General features: G+C 40.3%; 1 protein-coding gene across 4 annotated transcripts in view; it reads right to left on the minus strand.

Annotated features, from left to right (window-relative positions):
- Window positions 1–25,502, minus strand: part of LOC125447460 (voltage-dependent P/Q-type calcium channel subunit alpha-1A-like) — a 606,466-nt gene that overhangs the window by 246,702 nt on the left and 334,262 nt on the right. For 3 of the 4 annotated variants that reach the window (XM_059639809.1, XM_059639808.1, XM_059639807.1), the window contains exons 14-18: window positions 22,504–22,576; window positions 21,896–22,013; window positions 15,520–15,587; window positions 14,814–14,920; window positions 2,864–2,929 (exon numbers count right to left, since the gene is read on the minus strand). In XM_059639809.1, the coding sequence (XP_059495792.1) occupies window positions 2,864–2,929; window positions 14,814–14,920; window positions 15,520–15,587; window positions 21,896–22,013; window positions 22,504–22,576 (432 nt within the window). The remainder of the gene's footprint in view (window positions 1–2,863; window positions 2,930–14,813; window positions 14,921–15,519; window positions 15,588–21,895; window positions 22,014–22,503; window positions 22,577–25,502) is intronic. The other variant, XM_048521818.2, reaches the window with a different exon arrangement.

A 25,502-nucleotide genomic window follows, 5' to 3' on the forward strand; every position in this document is an offset into this window, starting at 1 on the left:
ATGTCAAACTGTATGTCTATTGTCTGTCTTATGATTATATGTGTGAGAGACTGCAGTTCTAAAGAGGTATTGCTAAAGTTACATAATTCTGGATGTGTTCTTTTAGTTTCTGCCATTTGTTAAAGAGTAATTCAGTTTGCTTACAAGAAAAGAAATCTCCCTCTTCATGATACAGCCTGGTGTGTTTTGATTTTGTTGTCAATAGCAGTCAGGTAATTGATCATGTTCATGACTTAATTGGGTACTTCTACATTTGTCAGGGCTTGTTGAGTAGTGGAGCTGAATTTTGGCACACACTGTTGAATTATGATATAATACAATAATACCAAGACAATGCAAAATCGAATAGAGTCAGAATAGATTTAGCAGTTTAAATTAGCCTATAGCACCTCATGGATGCCTTTCATCAACAGCATTCTTGATTAGTATCATGTCCACAATTAAACTGTCAGTCACTCCACCACTGATGATCACTATTCACAAGATGAGCTGCAGAAATTCACTAGAGATCCTTCAACAGCATTCTAACCCCATGCCCATTTCCAACTAGAAGGATAACAGTAGCAGTACGTGGGAAGACCACCACCTGCAGCATCCCTGCTAAGCCATCCACCATTCTGGCTTGAAAATATATCACTGTTCCTTCACTGTCGCTGGGTCAGAATCCTGGAACTCCCTCCCTAACAACACTGTGGATCACCAAAGTTTTGTGATGACTCCAGGAATAGCAGAACTTGAGTTCAGTGCACTAGCCAATGAGCATGATGATCCCTCTGTGGACTCTGTGTTATCCTCACTACTTACCTTCCTACCTTTTTTTAGTGTCATCTGCTCATGTCCACTCCTGATTGAATTAGGGTTTTTCATTTAATAGTGATAAACTAAAGTGTATATGTCAGAATCACAAGGTGGCAGAGGGAACTATCATAGTTTTTTTGATTATTCACTCATGATCCATCCTACCTCTATACCTGACAAAATTACTGGGTCGACTTCAAGGAACTGGGTGAACATGAGCCTTTTAACAAGTTTCCCCTAATCTACTCCTGCTCTCAACAGGGCTTGTAAAATTTTGTCCACACTGTCATGCAGCTTTTGTGGAAACCAAACTCTCAAAATAATAGTTAAATAATAACTAATGTTTAAGAAATATGATAATATCTGAAGCAATTTCACCATAGGGAACTCAGCTGTTAGCTCCATATAAATTAAGTCCATTACTTTTAGTAGCTGTGGTCCATAGTAAGAAAAGTACATCGTGAAAACACATTAATTCAAATGAACACAAAATAAATTCAAATTAAAATAAAGAAACACCAACTCAATTCTTTTTAAAAATGCCACTTGAGTTCATTCCCAGGGCTACTACATCAGGGATATGGTATGTGATATCTGTTCTGCAGCTTCACAAGTAAATTTGAACAATAGCTAGAGGTTTCACAATGGGAAAAGGAAGTGATTGAATTCAACTTTACTCGCAGAGTTGTAAGTTTAAAAAATGGGTGCTGCAAACCAAATAATGAACCATGCTAATTGTTACAGAACCACAGAGAACATTATCAGATTAATTGGAACTACAAACATTATTGTATAATGGCCATCACTATGTATATCCAGGTCTACTGCATGACACTGGACGTTGCAAGAGAATCACAATTTTCCTCTATATATCCATTCCCCCAGTGATGATTCCTGTATTAATCCTCAGATGTGGCCAGAATAAACATCTTCAATCATACACACAGTAATCACTTCCAAGATTTCAACCATATATCTAAATATGTTGACTCGTTCATAGAATAAGGATTAAATCTTCCCTGCAGACCACAGGAATGAACTTTGAACCTCTCAGAAATGGAGTTATGGACTTGTTTAAGAAAAGAGACAAATCTACACACTTTCTTCATCTCTTCTGGAGACCAAATCAACTTCTTGTTATTGTTGTTTCCATATCTTTACATTCTTCTATTAGAGAAGTTTATGAAGTAATGGATGGATTTGAAGCTGGTTAACAGTCAAACAGACCATAATGCAAATATTCCTTTCATGGCTGCAATTATTGTCACACCAGAAGTTTGTTCCGATATGAAACAAGATTTGGAATTTCAGGCATAGAAAGCAAGCCTTCCAATTTATGGGCAAGTAGGTTTAGTCAGGGCACTGCTTTGAACAATGTGGAAGAAAAAATATTGGGGTAATAACACAAAATTATATATATTCTCCATTTACTTTTCATTATTTGAGTGATGAAGAATCTGTTCATTTTTCACAAAGATAACATAGGAAGGAGATTGTGGTGGTTGAGGGCCAATGGAGGGAGAGTGGGGTGGAATGATTGGAGACCGGTTATCACGAGATCAAAGTTCTTACAACTAAAGAGTTAGTGACCCTATTGAAAATGACCTGAATTCATTTCAGTCAGTAGGCAAAACTATTTGTTTTGGATACAAACACAGAGCTCAGAAATTAAACATCAATGAACTAATAATCTAAATTATTGTACATTTAACATACAAACATAGCTTTCAAAATGATTTGTGATTTTGCAATCCAAATACATTTACATCAAAATAACTAAAAAATAAATACAAATACACTTATGTACAAGACATTGTTTTATTTTATAAACCTATACTGCAAATATTTTGCTTAGAATTATTTTCAAAGCTTCAAGAAACACAAAGGTGGGGCTTACACTTAGGCAATACTGAGGTGTACTGTGATCTGTCAAATCTGGACTGTATGTTATATTAAATAAATGTTTTGAAAAATTACAAAAGTGATCATGAAGAGAGTTATCTGGATTTTTGGGGGAAACTAGATTTTCTGTTTCATTTGTAATCTGCACTGCATGAATACTTACATTTGAATGCAGGCATCATTGTAGTACATTGAGGTCCTAGGGGAAGGGGGTCTTACCCTCTCTGTACTGTTCAGACATGTGGAAAAAGTGTCAAAATTCAGAAGCATACTCTTTGTTACTAAACACCAGATCAAGTGTACACATTCTGGGATTCTGCATTCATGACTGTCCTGGTTAATTTTTGTTTTCAAACTTGCTGAAAATTTGACTTAAAATCAATATTGCCTCTCGGGAGAAAATTCAGGTAACTTTATCAATTAATATTCAAGACTACTAAATTATCTTCAAGGTTTGAGTATTGGATTCTGGAGTGTGGTAGAACTACCTTTTCTTCGAACCAATGTTTGATGAACCTTAGGTGGAGCCACTCGTGTAATCTCTATTTGATATTACCATCACCTTGTTAATTAATATCAACTAACTGCCATCTTCAAATGTTTATTTTTCCACTGCTTCTGTAACATACATTGTTACTGATTGCTGAGGGCTGTTGAGCAAGATTCACTCTGCCCATCTCCAGCTGTCCAAACTTAATCATATTTCAGTGCAGAGGGGTTCCTCAGCACAGGCTGGAGAAATGCGAAGGAGAATTGCTCCCATCCCAGTACGTTTTCTGACATCCTCACAGCAGGTTTTAGTGCAACACAGGCAGATACTAAGGTCTGTTGGGAACTCACACATTAGTACTCTCAGCGGCAGATGGCACTTGTCACACAGAAACCCAAGAACAGAGAAGTGTGACAAATGTCTTGGAGAAAGAACTTAAAACTCTTAAAGATCTAACTTTAAACAAAATATTAAAAAGCATGTTCATTGTTTTTCAATTCAGCAAAGTTATCCTCTACCAATATTGTGCAATTTAGAAAATTTATAAGAATTATTTCATCCAGGCTACCATATCAGAAAGTGATAGAGGGAAAAACAAAGGGTTAGCCAGCCCAATCTAGCATGTGTCCACGTAGACACAATGGAGTGTTACTGGAGAGGCCCATTACATGTGGAGGTTGAGGTGGGGCATAAAGATAGAAATTACCATAAAATGACCAAAATAAATTATAATTTAAAAGTGTAATAATTAAACAAAAATAAGAGATTATGCTAATTGTGGCTAATATTTTATGTTCTTTAATTTCAAATGGGCTAAAAAAATTGAAAAGCAAAACAACTGATTTTTTTTCCCAAATCGAGCAACAAAATATTTTTTAAAATCAAAATGTTCAAGAAATCCAATACTCTAACCATTCAACATAATGTCAAAATTATAACATTAGCCTAGTATTTCCAAAATATGGAACTAATTTGAGACTTAGGCTATTTGGGCCCAGGTTGCCAGATCAGGAAAGTCAGGTGTATCATCAGATATCTTATCATATAAAAATACACAATTTATAAACCTTAGAAATATCATTCAGCAAATTGCTACACAACTTTATGTTCTGAAGGAATGGCAGAGTTATGATTACTGAAACAAACATAAGCATGTATACAAAGATGTAACTCAGTTGTTCAGAGCTGGCCCGGCTCAAAGTGCAGCACCATCTATGACAAGATACCTTGTATCAAGTTAACTTTGTTTTATAACTTCCCCATGCCTTATCCCCTTTGTTTCCTTAAGATGGCAAAACCTAGATTAGGTATGTCTCCAAAGGCATCAGCAGCTCTCCAGTACTATTTGACAATCTCATAATGATGAGAATTTTAAAAATGCAATTTTATAGACTTGTAAGATGTCACTTACAACAACAGACAAGGATTATGCATCTGTATGGTATTATTCAGTCCATCACTTTAGCAAAGATGTTAACTTGATAATGACGCACAAGCACATTAGGGATTTTATGTACAATTATCAATTCATGAATTACTATTCAGCTGTTGATGCCTTGAATTTACTCAATATTCAGTTTTGGAAGTTTGCAAGAAAGCCGGGCAAAATGGTCATTTGACTTCAGGATAACAAGCTGCCAAACGTTCCAATTAATTTCTCCATTGCTGCCCTGAGGTAATGGCTATTTAATTTCAACTTGGGTTCCTTACTTTCACAATGTGAGCCTATGATGTAGATCTCCAAAATAAAAGACATTTTAGACATCTCAGTTGAGCTTGATTCTGCCTTACCCTAATGTTCATACATTGCACCATAGAATACTGATGATCAATAGCAGGAAATCCAGTTGATTTCTTTTAATATACACCCATTGTTCTTCTTGCTGACACAGCGATAGCAAACAAAGACTGCTTTAACATTTTCTAAGACAACAAGATGTAGAGCTCGATGAACACAGCAGGCCAACCAGCATCAGAGGAGCAGGAAAGCTGATGTTTTGGGTCTAGACCCTTCTTCAGAAATGGGGGAGGGGAAGGGGATTCTAAAATAAATAGGGAGAAACGAAGAGGCAGATTGAAGTTGGATAAGGGATAAGATAGGTGGAGAGGATACAGACAGGTCAAGGGGGTGGGATGCAGCTAGTAGGTAGGAGATGGGGGTGGGGCTTGAGGTGGGAGGATTGGATAATTTGGGAGGACAGGTTAGGGAGGCGGGTACAAGCTGGGCTGGTTTTGGAACACCCCCCTCGGTTCGCACCAAACAACTGCACCTCCCAGTTGTGAACCATTTCAACTCCCCCTCCCACTCCTTGGATGACATGTCCATCCTGGATTTCCTACAGTTCCACAACAATGCCACCCAAAGGTTGCAGGAACAGCACCTCGTATTTTGCTTGGGAACCCTGCAGCTCAATGGTATCAATGTGGACTTCACAAGCTTCAAAAATTTCCCCTACCCCAACTGCATCTCAAAACCAGACCAGCTCGTGCCCGCCTTCCTAACCTGTCCTCCCACCTATCCACTCCTTCCACCTCAAGCCACACCTCTATCTCCTACCTTCTAGCCTCGTCCCGCCTCCTTGACCTGTCTGTCCTCCATGGGCCGACCTATCCCCTCCCTAATTCCCCACCTACACTCACCTTCACTGGCTCCAACCCCGCCTCCTTGACCTGTCTGCCTCCTCTCTGCCTATCTTCTCCTTTATCCATCTTCTATCCACTTTCCCCTTTCTCTCTATTTATTTCAGAATCCCCTTCTCCTCCCCATTTCTGAAGAAGGGTCTAGACCTGAAATGTCAGCTTTCCTGCTCCTCTGATGCTGCTTGGCCTGCTGTGTTTTCATCCAGCTCTATATCTTGTTGTCTCAGATTCTACAGCATCGGCAGTTCCTACTGTCTCTTTAACATTTCCTACCTCTGTTTTCCTCACTTCCCCTCAAGGCAGCTACTCTTGGAGGATTATGGTTTCACAAAGGCCACCTGCCCACTCGTAGCTCACTGAAGTATCTGCACATGGCAGAATGGCTTTTTAGGTCAAACACCGAAAGTAAACACTCTGTTAGCAATCAAGAAAAAATTAAATGCTTCTTTGGGGGATGACATTTCTCAAGCTTAAGGATAAGCAGCACAGAGGAAATGGTCCAAATGGCTTTCTTCTGTGCTATAATCCTTTACTGTTCTATCATGTAGAAGTGCCAAACAATCCTCCTACAGCAAAAGGCAGAGAGGAGGGAAGGGAATACCTGAGTTTCTAGAGGGGAGAATTCCATGAACTTTAATAAGGTGAATAATACACACCAGGCTATTATGATGTATAATCAATAAGACCTAATGTGTGGTAATATATCAAAATATCTTCTTATTTAAAATATTTAATTGTAACTTTTAGCGAAAACTTTGACTTAGCAACAAAATTGTCTTTTAATAGTGTGAATGTGTTCATTAAAATCTTTACTTGCAATGTTATTATAATTTTATCTGTAGAAAATTTATTAACTTCGTATTCACTTTAGCCTAATGGGTCTTCCAAGGAATTGCTCAGAGATAATCTGGAACATGTGTTAATGTTGAGCTTCTAAAATGAAACTGCACTTGGCTGTTCATTTAAGATTACTGCTCTGGTACTTCCGAGGATGAGGCAGTCTAAATACGCAAGTCCAGAAGTCTGAGAGAGTCTAATTGCTACAGGAACATCATGAATGTTGGCAGCTACCCTCATCTTATTTCCCCTCTTTTCCTTTTTGGTTGCCTAATCCTGCCCCATATGGGGAACCTGTGGATGTGGTGTATCTAGGTTTCCAGAAGGCATTTGACAAGGTGCCACACCAAAGGCTGCTACATAAGATAAAGTTGCATGGTATTACAGGTAATGCATTGGCACGAATAGAGAATTGGTTGACCAGCAGAAAGCAAAGAGTAAGACCGTAAGACATAGGTGTCGAAGTAAGGCCATTTGGCCCATCAAGTCATCTCCGCCATTTAAATCATGGCTGATGGGCATTTCAACTCCACTTCTCCCTGTTGCCCTTGATTCTTGTGAGATCAAGAATTTGTCGATCTCTGCCTTGAAAGCATCCAACGTCCCGGCCTCCACTGCACTCCGTGGCAATGAATTCCACAAGCCCACCACTCTCTGGCTGAAGAAATGTCGTCTCATTTCAGTTTTAAATTTACCCCCTCTAATTTTAAGGCTGCGCCCATGGGTCCTAGTCTCTAGAGTAGGGGTAAATGGGTGTTTTTCTGGTTGGCGGTCAGTAGTTAGTGGTGTGTCTCAGGGATCAGTGTTGGGACCTCAATTGTTTACAATTTACATCGACGATTTGGAGTTTGGGACTAAGTGTGGTGTGTCAAAATTGGCAGATGACACTAAGGTGAGTGGTAGAGCAATGTGCACAGAAGACATTGAAAGTCTGCAGAGGGATATAGATAGTCTAAGTGAGTGGGCAAAGGTCTGGCAGATGGAGTACAATGTTGATAAGTGTGAGGTCATCCACTTTGGTAGGAATAACAGCAAAATGGACTATGTTTTAAATGGTTTAAAAATGGCAGCATGCTGCTGTGCAGAGGGACTAGGGTGTCCTTGTGCATGAATTGCTGAAAGTAGGATTGCAGGTGCAGCAGGTAATTAACAAGATAAATGGAATTTTTCTGCCATTGCTAAAGGGATGGAGTTTAAAAACAGGGAGGCTATGCTGCAGCTGTATAGGGTCCCGGTGAGGCCACACCTGGAGTACTGTGTGCAGTTTTGGTCTCCTTACTTGAGAAGAGATATACTAGCACTGGAGGGGTGCAGAGGAGTTTCACTCAGTTGATTCCAGAGTTGTGAGGGTTGGATTATAAGGACAGACTGAGTAGACTGGGATTATACTCATTGGGAGTCAGAAGAATGAGGGAAGATCTTACAGAAACAGAAGATTAGGAAGGGAATAGATAAGGTGGAGGCAGGAAAGTCGTTTCTGCTAGCAGGTGAAACTCGGACAAGAGAACATCGCCTCAAAATAAAGGGAAGCAGGTTAGGACTGAGGTCAGGAGGAACTTCTTCACCCAAAGGGTTGTGAATCTGTGGAATCAATGAAGCAGTTGAAGCTGCCTTGCTGAATGTTTTTAAGGCAAGGCCAGATAAATTTTTGAACAGTAAAGGGATTAAGGGTTATGGTGTGCGGGCAGGTAAGTGGAGCTGAGTCTCAAAAATATCAGCCATGATCTTATTAAATGGCGGGGCAGGCTTGAGGGGCCAGATGGCTTACTCCTGCTCCTAGTTCTTGTGTTCTTATGTTCTAACCTGCATATACAATTTCAGCGGCTGTTCCAGGAGAGAGGTTTGGTTATCGAAGTGAAAATAGAAGGAAATCTCTATTCTGTTTTGTTTATACTTTCACATTCTGAAGAATGATTTAGGCTGTATAATAAAAATGTAAAACACAAGACCTTTTATATAACTATTATAACACGTTCATTATTTTTTCCTTTCATTTATTTAGTGAACTTTGTATTTTTAAAGATAAATATCATTAGCAATGTTGAATGGAACATTTTCCAAGTTCCTGCCATCAGTTTTAGTGTTTGGTAAGTATAAAGTAAAACACTCTCAACTCTGCCCTAACAATATGCCTCAGTCCCATCTTCCGAGCATAACTGTTTCTGCACCAATGTCACTTTTCTAATTCTTAGTTTTTTCCACCATTTTGTAAAAGAATTATAGAGATGTTTGAGAGGTAGCAGAGCAGATTTACAAGGATGATATGAAAAATGTAAGGGAAGGATTACTATGCTGTTTCTTTCCTTGCGGAGAATAAAGGAAAAGGAGTAGCCAATTACAGGTCTTTAAAATTATAAAAGATTTCGATAGGGTGCAAAAGGGACATATTTCTTCCTGTGGGGAAAGCACAACTAGAAGCTTTTAACATAAGTGATTAAGAAATCCAACAGGGGAATTCAGAAAACTTCCATATCAAATGACCGCAACTACATATAAGATACAAACAGAAATGAGAATGTGAAACTCTTTAGAACAGAGAGTGGTTGAAGTGAACAGTAAAGACATACTTAATAAGAGGTTAGATAACCAGTTGAGTGAAAAATGAAATACAAGGTTTTGCTGATAGTTTTGATGAGCAAAGACTTGGGGAGGCTCAATTGAGTAATAACATTGACATGGACTGATTGAGTCAAATGACTTGCCTCTTATTACTTTGTGCCTAGAATAAATTTTATTAAGATTGCCAAAACTAAATTCATGGAAGACTCTGAAGTAACAGATGGGAAATTTTCATTATAAGTATGAACTGGATTTGAACCAAGATTTTAGAAGTGAAAGAACAGCATCCATTTCCATCTCCACCCGTATGCTAGATGTTTTATGCTTCAATTTAAAAAATTCTTTGTGCTCTATACAAAGGTCTTATGCCTAGGTTTCTCCAAGCTCATTTTCCTCCCCTCCTCTTCTTGGTTACTCCATTGTGCCCAGTGGCTTTCAGCAAGTGTACAACTGTGGTCTGGTGATGATTCTCTTTATATAAGCAATTATTTTCAGTTGACGTTTTGTTTTTCTTTTTTTTAACATGTGAGGATTGACTTTTGCATCAACAGCCTGTGGCATTTTACTCAATAACCATTCCCATCATGTAAACTCAAACAGTTTGGGTATCAGGAGACATTAAATTATACAGACTAATCATGCCTCACAATTAATGTCCCAAGATGTTCTAGTAGAAATTACAGATAACACTAAACAGGAATAATCCATTTGATCTTTCAAATCTCTTTGTCCAGCTCGAAAGCATGTATCTGGTTGCAGCAGCCTTGTTATACCCTGATGCAGAAGATTTGAACCACCAGAAATTAGGAATAAAATCTGAAATCTTTCTGCATATACGACTGTATTATATGCCATGGTGCACATTCCAACTAAGACATCGGGAAAGCTCTGACCAATTACTTACCAAAAAGTAACTAATTTTTATTTGGGAAAGAAATGTATCCCCAGTAAACAACTACATTGTAACCTGTCTAGCCTGGAACTTTTGACATCTACAATAATAGTTGTCTTGAAATTTTTTTCAGCAGGTCCCACAATTCTCTTACTCACTGTTAGCGCTACTAAAACAGCCTTGGAACCCATTGGGTTACTGCTGCTGAAGCAGACAATGCACCCAACAGCTCTTCAACCTTTGGTAACATGTTTCATTGCAAATTTCCTCTGGGTGCTCTGGGTTCCTCCCACAGTCCAAAGATGGACAGGTCCGATGGATTGGCCAAGCTAAATTGCTCATAGTGTCCAGTGATGTTTAGGGTAGGCGGATTAGCCATGTGAAATGCAGGCTTACAGGGATCAGGTAGGGGGTTGAGTCAGCATGTCATGGTCTTTGGCGAGTTGGTGCTTCAATGGGCCGAATAGCCTTCTTCTGTGCTATAGGGATTCTATGATTCTAAGTGTCAAATGAGTCCAGGATGTTTGTATGCAGAATGAGTTGGGCAAATCTAATTCAGTTGCTGACTGACCAATGCGTCCAGAGTGGAGGAAAAACAGCAACAACTGAGTTCGGAAACTGAGGGCACCTTCAAACTTAGCATTTTTTTCTCCAGTCTGCCTTTTGAACAAACATCTTTCCCTAGCAGGTGACTTTGAATTTCAGGCTAGCATCCAAAAGGCTTGCATGACTGTGTGTGTGTGTGTGTGTGTGTGTGTGTGTGTGTGTGTGTGTGTGTGTGTGTGGAAGAGAGAGAGATAGAGAGAGACGGAAAGAGAAAGACAAAGAGAGAGAGAGCGAGACAGAGACAGAGAGACAGAGGGAGAGGGACAGAGAGACACTGCTTATTATATCTGTATTTGTTAAATCAGGATATTATTTAATCTTTTGACAGTTCTCTTTTTTTTAAATCAAGGCACATTTTCAATTAAATAGTTTTGAAAAGGTGCACTTTTATGTCTTAACACTTGTTTTGGCATGTTTTAATACCACAGGTATAATCTCTTTACAGGTCATAAACTTGTGGTTTGGCATTCTAACATTAAATGCTAAAATCTAGAAATGCTTTGGTTGCAAAGATTCCAGGCTAGAGCGTTTACATTGCACAAATATGAGGAATGTCCATCATAAAATAAGAAAAGGAAAAATGTTTTTTGTTAAACAAAGTTTTGGTGGTATTTAGATTTCAGAAAATAAAACAAACAAACAATGAACAGTTTGGCCTGATTTGGGCAACAAATACAAAAAATGGACACATTGGGCATGTTAAAATATATCTGACACAGTTGATACATGCTGGAAACTGCTACAGGTGATTTCAACAAAAAGTTGCTTATTTTACTCATACCCCCAAATTCTATTCCTTCTGTTTTACACTATCCTGCTTTGAGGAACGAATTTTCCAAGTTGCAACATTAGTTTAGAGTGAAATCTCTACCTGATGACTTACTCTTCTGATTGATACTATGTATTTTTTTTTATCTGTCCTGTAGCCCCTCCTCTCTTTAGCCTTAATTTTGTCTGGTTAAAGTCAACTGTCATTTTACAAGACAGAAAGATGAAAGAAACTCTCAAGAGTTACTTTCTGTGCAATATACACAGTCCATCTCTTATGGAGAAGTATAGAATCCTTATTTACAACAGAAGAATGCTAATTGTTTGTCTTAACTCTTAGATTCCCTACAGTGTGGAAACAGGCCCTTCGGCCCAACAAGTCCACACCGCCCCTTGAAGCATCCCACCCAGACCCATCCCCCTATAACCCACACACCCCTGAACATTATGGCCAATTTAGCATGGCCAATCCACCTACCCTGCACATCTTTGGACTGTAGGAGGAAACCGGAGCACCTGGAGGAAACCCACACAGACACGGGGAGAATGTGCAAACGCCACACAGACAGTGGCCCAAGGCAGGAATTGAACCCAGGTCCCTGGCGCTGTGAGGCTGCAGTGCTAACCTCAGCCACCGTGCTGCCCACCTGTATTTCCAATAACTCGCTCTACCAAATCTCTACCATTCCTACCCAGCATTTTAGTGAATGTGGAAGGGTTGCATTATTTTGGAGGATCTCCATTTGTTTCTGTGGTGAGAAGAACATTAAAACAATCTGGGAAGTGATTTATTCGCATTTTACCAATGGCTACTACATTTCTGACTGTATCCAGCCCGACTAAAATTAATGGCTCATTCAATTCCACTGAAAGACATTTCAAGTTAACTCTAAGATAATAAAGTGTGAAGCTGGATGAACACAGCAGGCCAAGCAGCATCAGGAGCACAAAAGCTGACGTTTCGGGCCTAGACCCTCCATCAGAGAGGGGGATGGGGTGAGGGTTCTGGAATAAATAGGGAGAGAGGGGGAGGCGGACCGAAGATGGAGAGAAAAGAAGATAGGTGGAGAGGAGAGTAAAGGTGGGGAGGTAGGGAGGGGAGAGGTCAGTCCAGGGAAGACGGACAGGTCAAGGAGGTGGGATGAGGTTAGTAGGTAGGAAATGGAGGTGCAGCTTGGGGTGGGAGGAAGGGAAAGTTGAGAGGAAGAACAGTTTAGGGAGGCAGAGACAGGCTGGGCTGGTTTTGGGATGCAGTGGGGGGAGGGGAAGAGCTGGGCTGGTTGTGTGGTGCAGTGGGGGGAGGGGACGAACTGGGCTGGTTTAGGGATGCAGTGGGGGAAGGGGAGATTTTGAAGCTGGTGGAGTCCACATTGATACCATTGGGCTGCAGGGTTCCCAAGCGGAATATGGGTTGCTGTTCCTGCAACCTTCGGGTGGCATCATTATGGCACTGCAGGAGGCCCATGATGGACATGTCATCTAAAGAATGGGAGGGGGAGTTGAAATGGTTCGCGACTGGGAGGTGCAGTTGTTTATTGCGAACCGAGCGGAGGTGTTCTGCAAAGCGGTCCCCAAGCCTCCACTTGGTTTCCCCAATGTAGAGGAAGCCACATCGGGTACAATGGATACAGTATACCACATTGGCAGATGTGCAGGTGAACCTCTGCTTAATATGGAAAGTCATCTTGGGGCCTGGGATAGGGGTGAGGGAGGAGGTGTGGGGGCAATTGTAACATTTCCTGCGGTTGCAGGGGAAGGTGCCGGGTGCGGTGGGGTTGGAGGGCAGTGTGGAGCGAACAAGGGAGTCACAGAGAGAGTGGTCTCTCCGGAAAGCAGACAAGGGTGGGGATGGAAAAATGTCTTGGGTGGTGGGGTCAGATTGTAGATGGCGGATGTGTCGGAGGATGATGCGTTGGTGGGGTGGTGTGTGAGAACGAGGGGGATCCTCTTGGGGCGGTTGTGGCGCGGGCGGGGTGTGAGGGGTGTGTTGCGGGAAATACGGGAGATGCGGTCAAGGGCGTTCTCGACCACTGTGTGGGAATGTTGCGGTCCTTGAAGAACTTGGACATCTGGGATGTGCGGGAGTGGAATGCCTCATCGTGGGAGCAGATGCGGCGGAGGTGGAGGAATTGGGAATAGGGGATGGAATTTTTGCAGGAGGGTGGGTGGGAGGAGGTGTATTCTAGGTAGCTGTGGGAGTCAGTGGGCTTGAAATGGACATCAGTTACAAGCTGGTTGCCTGAGATGGAGACTGAGAGGTCCAGGAAGGTGAGGGATGTGCTGGAGATGGCCCAGGTGAACTGAAGGTTGGGGTGGAAAGGTGTTGGTGAACTGGATGAACTGTTCGAGCTCCTCTGGGGAGCAAGAGGCGGCACCGATACAGTCATCAATGTAACGGAGGAAGAGGTGTTTCTATTTCTCTCTCCACAGATGCTATCTGGCCAGCTGTTACTTTTTCTGTTCTTATTTCAAATTTCCAGCACCTGCAGTATTTGGCTTGTAGTGAAACGAATGGAGCTGTGCTTGGATACAAGCTTTCAGTGATGTTGTCCTGGAGGACTGCCTGAATTGAAGGCTCCCCAACAAATAAGAAATTTCATGTTACTTCAATACTAGTCAAATATATCATTATCACTATATTTCCCAAATAGAGATGGAAGTGATATTTAAAGCAAGTACTCTCCTCTCGATTCTTTTTTCTCTCTTTGATTTGGTTATAATCAGAACCAATTGCCATGTAATTGACAGTTCCTTGTTAGAATTCTGCTTCATATTTACATCAGCTAGAAACTGGTCTTTAAAGAATAGCTGAATTCATGACACATAGGGTACTGTTGTCAGAACAAGAAATGGACTTGAAAGCAAATTCCAATAAAGCAAGTAATATATAATTTTGGTCTCTTGTTTGGATTGAATTCCCTCACTTGAGTTTCGCTCTTCTATTCTCTGGCAAAGGTGACAGTCATTTGACCTGTTTCCATCTAATGTCAATATCAATTATGTGCATACACCAAGAAGTAAGAGGGCATCTGGGTTGCTGGCTCCCGATGTCACCCCTTACCTGATCTACAGGATTAAAGCTGTGCCATGAAGTGAACCACAAATGAAATGGTCAGGTAGATCATGAAATAGCAAGCAGAACATATCAGAACGTCATGCCACCTTACAAAACAGTAACTTGCCCGTAATGTTACCAAAATGCCTTGTGAAATTAAAAGTTTCAAGCCAATGACACAGAAACTTGTATTCTGACAAACTGTAACTTCATTACTTTAATTAAACTTCAGCCCAGCTAAGATAATATTACCAGACTCTACTTACGCAGCTATTGACAAGTTGGCAGCTGACAATGGACTCACTTCTGCTACCTCCTTGGCTTTCTGCAGTGCAAGTTTCTGATTGGCAGCTTCCTCCTCTTCTTGTTCATCCTGTTATGACACATTGAAAGCTCTATGAGAAACTTAAATAGGTAGATTTGAAACAGGGTACACATTGCACCAATACTATACATGAGTTGTTCCTAGCTATGCAGTTGCATTATATTAACTGTTACAAGCTGTGATAATGCGTGTACTAGTTGCTCTACCTTATAGCTATTTCAGTGGGATGTACTCAATGCCACAACTATGGGTTAGAAGCTTATCTCTGAATTCTGGGTTTGAGTCCAACTAAAAGATTGGTTAGAAGGCCTTAGCTCAAGCCACTGATGTGAAATAAGTCTGGTGCGGTTTCAGTTTAGGACTCAGTGGAAATTGTACCTCAACTTAAATCTGCCATAAGGCTAGCTGGCTTGTCAAGGCAATAAAATGTATCAGACTGCTGCATAAGAGCTTTATTCCAGGGTGGCAGCTGAACTGCACTGGTTGGCATAAGGCAGAAGAAACATTATACAACATCAGGCCTGGGGTCTCCCTGGTCTAGGAATACATGATGTTCACACTGGCTATATAAATTGGAAAGTGTTCCTCCTCAGCATTACTTTTGCTTTCACAAACAAGACTTCCTAAATAAAACACTTTTATTTTACCTTTGTGAGTTCTTGTGCATTGGCAAGGTTGTCCACAGCAATGGCCAAGAATACATTCAGCAGAGTGTCTGGTTATCAAAATGAAGGTAATAAAAGACAGAGAATGTGCAGAAAAACTGTAAAGTGATCATATATTGGCAGACTGGAACAAACAATTCCCATTAATGGAAGGATCTGATCCAGTGGACACAGATTTAAGGTAAGTGACAAAAGGTGCAAGGGTGACATGAGCGAAATCCTTTTTCACGCATCAAGTATTTGGGATTTGGAATGCACTGCCTGATAGTACAGTGGAGGAAACGTTAAACACGAATTTCAACAAGGAATTGCATCATTATCTGAAAAGGAAACAAATTAGGGCTAGAAAAGAAGATAAATGAAATTTGGAGTGGTTCTCCATCAAAAAGATGTGCTGAATGGATTCCCTCTGTGCTATAGCCATTCTAGGATTCTTTCATTTAATGGGGAAAACACAAGAATTTGGCACCAAGTTAAAATGCTCAAACAGCCAGAGCAGACATAACGTCATAGTCATATAGCACAGAAACAGAACCTTTGGTCCAACTCATCTGCTGCAACCAGATGTTCCAATCTGACCTAGTCCCAGTGCCAGCATTTGGCCCATCTCCCTCTAAACTGTTTCTATTCATATATCCATTCAGACCCTTTTACATGTTGTAATTGTACCTGTCTTCACCACTTCCTCTAGCAGCTCATTCCATACACACACCATCCTCTGAGTGAAAAAGTTACCCCTTAGGTCATTTTTAAATTGTTCCCCTTTCACCTTCAACCTATGCCTTCTAATTTTTGACTCCCTACCCTAGGAAAAAGACCTTGCCCCTCATGACTTTATAAACCTCTATAACTTCAACTTTATAAACAGCCTTTGGGGAGTTGGGACGTGAGTTAGTCACTGCAGAATTCACAATCTCTGATATGCATCTTACATAGCTTGTCTTGTGATTATTCTGATCAATAACAGTCACCTAGCTATTGTTGCTGGGGATTTGAAAAGGAAAGGCAATTATCTCTTGCAGACAATAACATTTCTGCATTACAAATGTTAAGTTACAGGGTCAAAAATAAGACAGCTGAAGATAATTGGGCCAAGGACTAAGGATGTCCTGCGGTAATGTGCAGGAACTGAGATGAAGGTACTTCACTAATCACAACCATTCTCCTTTGTTTGAGGGATTGCTCCAACCAGTGGAGAATATTCCCTTTGACCTTAATTTAGTTGGGGCTATACAGACCCACATTTGTTAAAATGCTGGCTTATGATTACAGATAGTTACTGTCACCTCATTTCAGGAATTCAACCCTCATGTTCATGTTTGGAACGAGGCTCTAATGAGGTCTAGTGCTTCTGCCATGTTCAGGTCAAAATATAATTGTCATTTTTTTAGTAATTTAGGAGAATATCAGTTTGACATCAAGCATGTAATGCATGTGGCTTATCTAACTTAATAACTAATATGATTTTGAATTTCAAAATTCAACTTTAGCAACAGGTAGAATGTATACAATCTCTCCAGGTCTGGCAAATAATCATGACATGATGGGCTGAATGGCCTCATTCTGAACCTTAAATATTCAGTGATTAATGTGTAAATTTAAACAACCCATCAATCCCTCCAAATCATTTCAAGGTGCTCCTCTTACAGAACTTGTCAGGAGCCTTTTAAAAGAGCTATGAAGAACTCATACTTACAGCTAAAAGTACAGAGGAGTCATATTTGCAGAATCATACAGCAGGGAAAAGACTGTTTGGTCTAACTTGTCCATGCTGACCAGGCATTCCAATCTGATCTAGTCCCATTTTTCTCTATTTGGCCCATATCCCTCTGCATCCTTCCTATTCATTTACCCAATCAGTTACCTTTAAAATGTTGTAATTGTACCCATCTCTACCAATTCCTCCGGCAGCTTGTTCCAAACACACATCAACTTCTGCATTAAAAAAATCCCCCAGCTCCCTTCTAAATCTTTCCACTCTCATTTTTAAACATAGTTCTCTAGTTTTGGACTCCTCCATCCTAGGAAAAAAAACCTTAGCGATTCACCCTATTTATGCCCCTCATGATTTTATAAACCTCTATAAGGTCACTCCTCAGCCCCAAATGGTTCAGGGGAAAAAAAGCCCCAGCCTATTCAGCTTCTCTCTATAACTCAAACCTTCCAGTCCTGGCAACATCCTTGTAAATCTTTCCTGCTCCCTCTTAACTTCAACAACATCCTTCCTATAGAAGGGCAACTAGAATTGAATGTAGTATTCTAAAAGTGGCCTCACCAATGCCCTGTACGGCTGTAACATGACTTCCCAACTTCTGTGTTTGATGTTCTGACCAGTGAAGGCAAGTGTACCAAATGTCTTCTTCAGCAACGTCTTTGACTATGGCTTCACTTTCAAGAAATATGCACCTACAGCCCTAGGTCTTTTCATTCGGCAACACTCCCCAGGACACTATGATTAATTGTCACGTTCTGCCCAGGTTTGCCTTACAAATGTAACATGTCACATATATCTAAATTAAACTCCATTTTCCACTCCATGGCCCATTTGTCCATCTCATCAAGATTCCATTGTACTCTGAGATAACCTTCTTCACTGTCTACAAAACCACCTATTTTGGTGTCATCTGCAGACTTACTAACTATTCCTACAACATTCACGAAAAGCAGTGGACACAGCACCCATCCCTGTAGCATACGCTGGTCACAAGTCTCCAGTCCGAAAAGCAACCCTCTACCACCATCCTCTGTCTCTTATCTTCAAGCTAATTTTGTATCCAATTGGCCAGCTCTCCCATGTGATCTAACCTCACTAACCAGTCTACCATGCAGAAACTTGTTAAATGCTTTGCTGAAGTCCACATAGACAATGTCTACTGCTCTGCCTTTGTCATCTTCTTTGTCTCCTCTTCAAAACACTCAATTAAGTTAGTGAAACAAGATTTCCCATGCACGAAACCATGTTGACTATCCTTACTCAGTCCTTAAGTTTCCAAATCCCGTCCCTCATAATAGGGGGCAACAACTTATCCACCATTGATGTAAGGCTCACCAGTCTATAGTTTCCTGGCTTTTCCTTATAGGCTTCTTAAAATAATGGCACCACATTACCTAAACTCCAGACTTCCAGCACCTCACCTGTGGCTGTTGATGATACAAATATCTCAGCAAGGGGCCCAGCAATTTCTTCCCAGCTTCCTAGAAAGTTCTGGGATATATCTGATCAGGTCCTGGGTATTTACCTATTTTTATGCATTTTTGAGACTTCCAGCACCTCTTCTTCTGTAATATGCTCTTTTCAAATCATCACTATCTATTTCCCCAAGTTCCTTAGTTTCCTTGTCCTTCTCCACAGTAAATATTAATGCCAAATTTTAGTTTAGTATCTCACCCATCTCTTGTGATTCCACACATAGACAGCCATGTTGATCTTTACAGGGCCATATTCTCTTCCTTTTGCCCTTAATGTACCTTTAGAATCTCTTTGGATTTCCTTAACTCTTTGTCAAAGCTATCTCAAAGCTATCCCCTTTCTGCCCTCCTAATTTCTCTCTTAAGTATACTCCTACTGCCCTTACTCTCCTCTAGGGATTCACTCGACCCAGCTGTCTATTCCTACTATTTGCCTCTTTCTTTTTCTTCTCAAGAGCCTCAATTTCTCTCGTCATCCAGCATTCCCTATACCTGCCTGCCTTGCCCTTCATGCTAAAAGGAACCTACTGTCTCTGAACTCTCATCTCATTTTTAAAGGCCTCCCTCTTCCCAACTATCCCTTTACTTGCAAGTAGCCTGCCCCAATCAAGTTCTGAAAGTTCCTGCCTGATACCATCAAAACTGGCCTTATTCCAATTTAAAACTTTAACTTTTTGACCAATTCTATCATTGTCCATGTGTATTTTAAAACTAATAGAATTATGATCACTTGCCCAGTAGTGCTTCCCCACTGACATCACAGTCACTTGTCCTGCCTTATTTCCCATCAAAATGTCAGGGTATTTTTTGCCCCTTCTCTAGTAGGTAATCCACATATTGAATAAGGAACTTTTCTTGTACATTTAACAAATTCCTCCCTAACCAAGCCCTTAACACTATGACAGCCCTAGTCTATGTTTGGAAAGTTAAAATCCCCTACCTTTACAACCCTATTATTCTTATAGATATCTGAGATCTTCTTACATATTTGCTTCTTCAATTTCCTGCTGATTATTGGGCGGCCTATAATACAATCCCAACAAGGTGATCATCCCATCCTTATTTCTCAGTTCCTGCCATATAACCTCACTGGACAACCTCCCAGGAATTTCCTCCTTAAGTACAGTCACATTGTTATCCCAATTTGACTCAAACTACAACTCTCTTTCTCTCTATCTACAGAGATACTGCCAGATTTGCTGTGCTTTTTGCACACTTACTTTCTTTTTATTTCAGACTTCCAACATCTGCAGTATTTTAATTTTAATTTAATAAATCAGATAATTTGTCACTTCATCAGCTCACACTATTGAAGACCTTTTTTTGTTATGAAAAGGGATAAATTAGAACCCAAGCAAATTCCCATAAGAGATAGGGTCCATTCTGAGCCACTCGAATCACTTCCCAGCAGCTGATTTCAGAATGCCCTGGATGCAAATGTCAGTACAATAATCAACCTAATGCCATTTAGCCTGGATATAGGATATCTGAAATTAAAACAAGAAATGCCAGAAATATTCACCATGATGGGCAGCATCAGAACATATGTAATTGTCTCGGATCAGTGATCTTTCATTGAAGATTTGATAAGAAGTTTATGACATCTGATTCTGCCATCGTGCAATGGATTAAATAACACAGGGACAACCATTATACACATAGGAGAGTACAACTTCAATAAACAGGTCATTTCATTCTTATTGTTTTCTAGGTAAAATGGACAAGATATCATTTTTGGTCCACACTCTATTCATCACATAGAATAGACATGGTAAAGATCATAGTGTAGAGTAGAAGGGATATTTTTTGATTTCTCAAAAGGTCTGTTATAAGGCACAAATATGGAAATCTATCTCAGACAGCTTCGAATATCTGAAACAAAACCAAGGAGACCAGTTACTAGTGGTGTCCTGCAAGGATCAGTGTTGGATCCAATGCTGTTTGTCATTTTTATAAATGACCTGGATGAGGGTGTAGAAGGATGGATTAGTAAATTTGCAGACGACACTAAGGTCGGTGAAGTTATGGATAGTGACGAAGGATGCTGTAGTTTGCAGAGAGACATAGATAAGCTGCAGAGCTGGGCTGAGAGGTGGCAAATGGAGTTTAATGCAGACAAGTGTGAGGTGTTGCACTTTGGTAGGAGTAACCGGAAGACAAAGTATTGGGGTAATGGTAAGATTCTTAGTAGTGTAGATGAGCAGAGAGATATCGGTGTCCATGTACACAGATCATTGAAAGTTGCCACCCAGGTTGACAGGGCTGTTAAGAAGGCATACAGTGTTTTAGCTTTTATTAATAGAGGGATCGAGTTCCGGAACCAAGAGGTTATGCTGCAGCCGTACAAAACTCTGGTGCGGCTGCACTTGGAGTATCGCGTACAGTTCTGGTCACCGTATTATAAGAAGGATGTGGAAGTTTTGGAAAGGTTGCAGAGGAGATTTACTAGGATGTTGCCTGGTATGGAGGGAAGGTCTTACGAGGAAAGGCTGAGGGACTTGAGGCTGTTTTCATTAGAGAGAAGAAGGTTGAGAGGTGACTTAATTGAGACATATAAAATAATCAGAGGGTTAGATAGGGTGGATAGGGAGAGCCTTTTTCCCAGGATGGTGATGGCGAGCATGAGTGGGCATAGCTTTAAATTGAGGGGTGAAAGATATAGGACAGATGTCAGAAGAGGTTTCTTTACTCAGAGAGTAGTAAGGGAATGGAACGCTTTGCCTGCAACGTTGTAGATTTGCCAACTTTAGGTACATTTAAGTTGTCAATGGATGATCATATGGACGTACATGGAATAGTGTAGGTTAGATGGGCTTCAGATCGGTATGACAGGTCGGCACAACATCGAGGGCCGAAGGGCCTGTACTGTGCTGTAATGTTCTAAGTTCTATGAATAAGTCGTCAGAATAACATCTGAGATAGATAGTTATAGGTTGATCTACTCAGGCCGTTACAATGATGACAAGCTGATAAAGATTCAGAACAAGAAGATCAAAGTAAAATATAGTATTTCCACTGGAATATTAACAGTTCTACAAAATATGCAGGATTCACGAAAGCTCGTGGGATCCTACACCTTGTTCTAGCCATCAAAGCATGTCCATGTTCTTGTTGGAACTATGCCAAAAAACAGATATTCCATGGTTCATATTTGAAATGAAGAGGATACAGTTTCCAAAGAGAGTCAGAATAATGAAATAGACTGAAGAAATCATCCCTCTGTTAACACCGCCCTGGGATTCTATCCCATCATACATCACGACATTCCAATCTTCACCAGTCAGAATCTAAAGAGAAAAAAAAATTCATCTACTTTATCTATATTTTTGTTTCCCATTATCCATTCCATTCACAGAACAGTAAGATCTTGGTGGTACACAGTTTATACATCAGAAACAGCAGCATGCAAGAGGTCCATTTCAAATGCTCAATTGCAAATTCTTGTAACATTCTGGACAAATCCAGTTACACAATACAGTATTCATTTTGTTTAAAAGATACATCTTAGAAGGTCACAAGCTGATCAGCTAAATCTGTATAACTTAGCTTGAACACCAGAACATTTTGATTGCCACCATAACAATAATTAATTGTGTGAAGTGTTTTGAGACAGAATGACAAAAAAGGCTTAATAGCAATAGTGCAGTACTTTACACTGATTTTTCAAAAATTAAACCACGTTCTTTTTTAAACTAAAGATGTGTATTAGTTGAATTTTTACTGTCCTTTTTACTTATTTCAACTGACTGAGCAAAACATTTCAACATCATGTCTTACCTGAAATACAGTCATTATTGCTGCAGGGAAAGTATCAAAGTTGGTAGAGGGTGTGCCAGACTCAAAATTAAATCTGTAAGATTTAACCAGAGAAAACTTGGAATCAAAACTATGTTTTCCTTTAGATTTCATTTGAAACCAAATTATGGTTTCTTTTCAAATACTTCACTTGCCCGCAATTGAAAGCACTAATCCCTCCTGTCAGTTCCGATTACACCAAAAATCCTTCTGTGCTTTTCCTAAATAGTTATTCTTTATATGTGAAAAAGGACAGTGGAAAACAACTTAATTGCAAGGCAAGGAAGATAACATTAAGGAAAGCTGACTTTGTTCTTCCTGCATCCAGGCTTTCTAGCTATGGATGCTGGATAGAGATGGGCTTTGTTCCTCATTGATGTAACTACTGATCCCACTTATTGTCTCTGCTAAAACTCACAAACTTTGACCAAGAATTGGCCTATGGTATCTGACTGAAAGAAGTAAATGTTGCATTCATTAAATGAGTAATCAGACCATATAGTCCCTTATTTTTAAATCCTCTCCTTCATTGTAATGTCTTAAAAACGTTACAGACATGATAGTCTCCAGGTATCTTGCACTTTTATGAAAAAAATGTGAGAGTCGGAGTATGCCTTTGTTTTGCAACAGCTTTGCTGGAATGTTAATTTTCCTAATTTTGAAGCAGATCCAAATTAGTACTATATTCCATGTCTGTTTATTTTTACTATGACAGATATGTAACACTCCTAGCTAGGAGTCAACGCTGTCAGAAGGATAGCAGGGGAAAAAAGTTATATAGAGTAAGAACCATGCATATGATTATACTGTAAAGGTATTGAACAATCATTCCAAAAAGATTGACATTTTAGGCCATAAGGCCATAAGGCATAGGAGCAGAAATTAGGTCATTCAGCCCAGCAAGTCTGCTCTGCCATTCAATCATGTTCGATAAGTTCCTCAACCCCATTCTCCTGCTTTCTCCCCATAACCCTTGATCCCCTTGATAATTAAGAACCTGTCTATCTCAGTCTTAAATGTACTCAATGATCTGGCCTCCACAGCCTTCTATGGCAGTGAATTCCATAGATTCACCACTCTCTGGCTGAAGAAGTTTCTCCTTATCTCCGTTCTAAAAGATCTTCCTTTTACTCTAAGGCTGTGCCCTCATGCCCTCGGGTCCTAGACTGTCCTACCATGGAAGCATCTTCACAACATCCAATCTGTCCAGGCCATTCAGTATTCTGTAAGTTTCAACTAGATCCCAACCCCCACCCCCATCCTTCTACACTCCAATGAGTATAGTCCCAGAATCCCCAAAAGTTCCTCATATGTTAAGCTTTCCATTCCTGCAGCTACTCTTGTGAACGTCCTCTGAACCCGCTGCAGGGCCAATACATCATTCCTGAAATATGGGGCCCAAAACTGCACACAATACTCCAAATGTGGCCTGACCAGAATCCTATAAAGCCTCAGTAGTACATTCCTGCTTTTATATTCAAATTCTCTCAAAATAAATGCCAACATTGCATTTGCCTTCCTGACGACTGACTCAACCTGCAAGTTTATCTTGAGAACTAGAACTCCCGAGTCTCTTTGCACTTCAGACTTCTAAATTTTCTCCCTATTTAGAAAATAGTCCATGTTTTTATTCTTCTTACCAAAGTGCATGATCTCACACATGATCTCAATTGTACCCCACCTGCCACTTCTTTGCCCACTATCCTAACCTATCCAAATCCTTCTGCAGCCTCGCCACCTTCTCTACACTACCTGTCCCTCCACCTATCTTTGTATTGTCTACAAACTTAGCCAGAATTCCCACAGTTCCTTCATCTAGATTGTTAATGTATAAAGTGAAATGATACCAGCACTGACCCTTGCAGAACACCACTTGTCACCGGCTGCCATCCTGAGAAAGACCCCTTTATCCTTACTCTCTGCTTTCTGCCAGACAGCCAATCTCCTATCCATGCTATCACCTTACCTCTAATACCGTGGGCCCTTATCTTACTCATCAGCCTCCTGTGTGGCACCTTATCAAAGGCCTTCTTGAAGTCCAGGTAGATAACATCCATTGACTCTCCTTAGTCTACCCTGCTTGTTACTTCCTCAACAAATTCTAGCAGACTTGTCAGGCATGACCTCCCCTTGATGAAACCTTGCTAACTTTGCCCTATTTAACTATACACTTCCAAATATTCAGAAATCTCATCCTTTACAATGGACTCCAAAATCTTAACCCATGACCAAGATTAGGCTAATCGGTTTGTGATTTTTTTTTTGTCTTTTGCCTTACTCCCTTTTTAAATGGGGAGTCATGTTAGTGATTTTCCAGTCCTCTGGGAAACTCCCGGACTCTAGTGATTCCTGAAAGATCATCACTAATGCTTCCACTATCTCTTCAGCTATCCCTTTTAGAACTCTGGGGTGTAATCCATCTGATCCAGGTAATGTGTCCACCTTCCCGCCGATCAGTTTTACTAGCACCTTTTCCTTTGTGATGGCCACCATACTCAGCTCTGCACCCGGACTCTCTTGAATTATTGGGATGTTACTCATGTCTTTCACCGTAAAGACTAATGCAAAGTAATTATTCAGTTCCTAAGCCATTTCCTTGTTCCCCACTACTATCTCTACAGCACTGTTTAAAGAAAAGAGAAAGCAACTTAAACCAGTCCCAATTTAGAAAAGATTTTTTTCAAAGCCAGACCTTAAAATTTTATGTTTAGCTGTCTTTGGACCACATTTTAATTATGTGATTGTTAAGATTGTTAAGTTTTAGGACTGTGGCTTTATTTCGTTGAAAAATAAAGGGGATCATGTAAACTGGTCCGAAGTCTACTAACTGTAAGCTGGGTTATTTTGATTGTTGTAGCTCAAAGAGGGCCCACATTCATTACTTAAGAAGAAGATGCAAGGTGCTTATATTTGAAGACACTGGTTGTAGCCTACGTGCTAATAGTAGATAGACTGGAAGTCTCCAAAGTCTGAGAAAAGTG

This window comes from Stegostoma tigrinum, chromosome 35 (assembly GCF_030684315.1).
Source record: "Stegostoma tigrinum isolate sSteTig4 chromosome 35, sSteTig4.hap1, whole genome shotgun sequence".
Taxonomy (NCBI): Eukaryota; Metazoa; Chordata; class Chondrichthyes; order Orectolobiformes; family Stegostomatidae; genus Stegostoma; species Stegostoma tigrinum.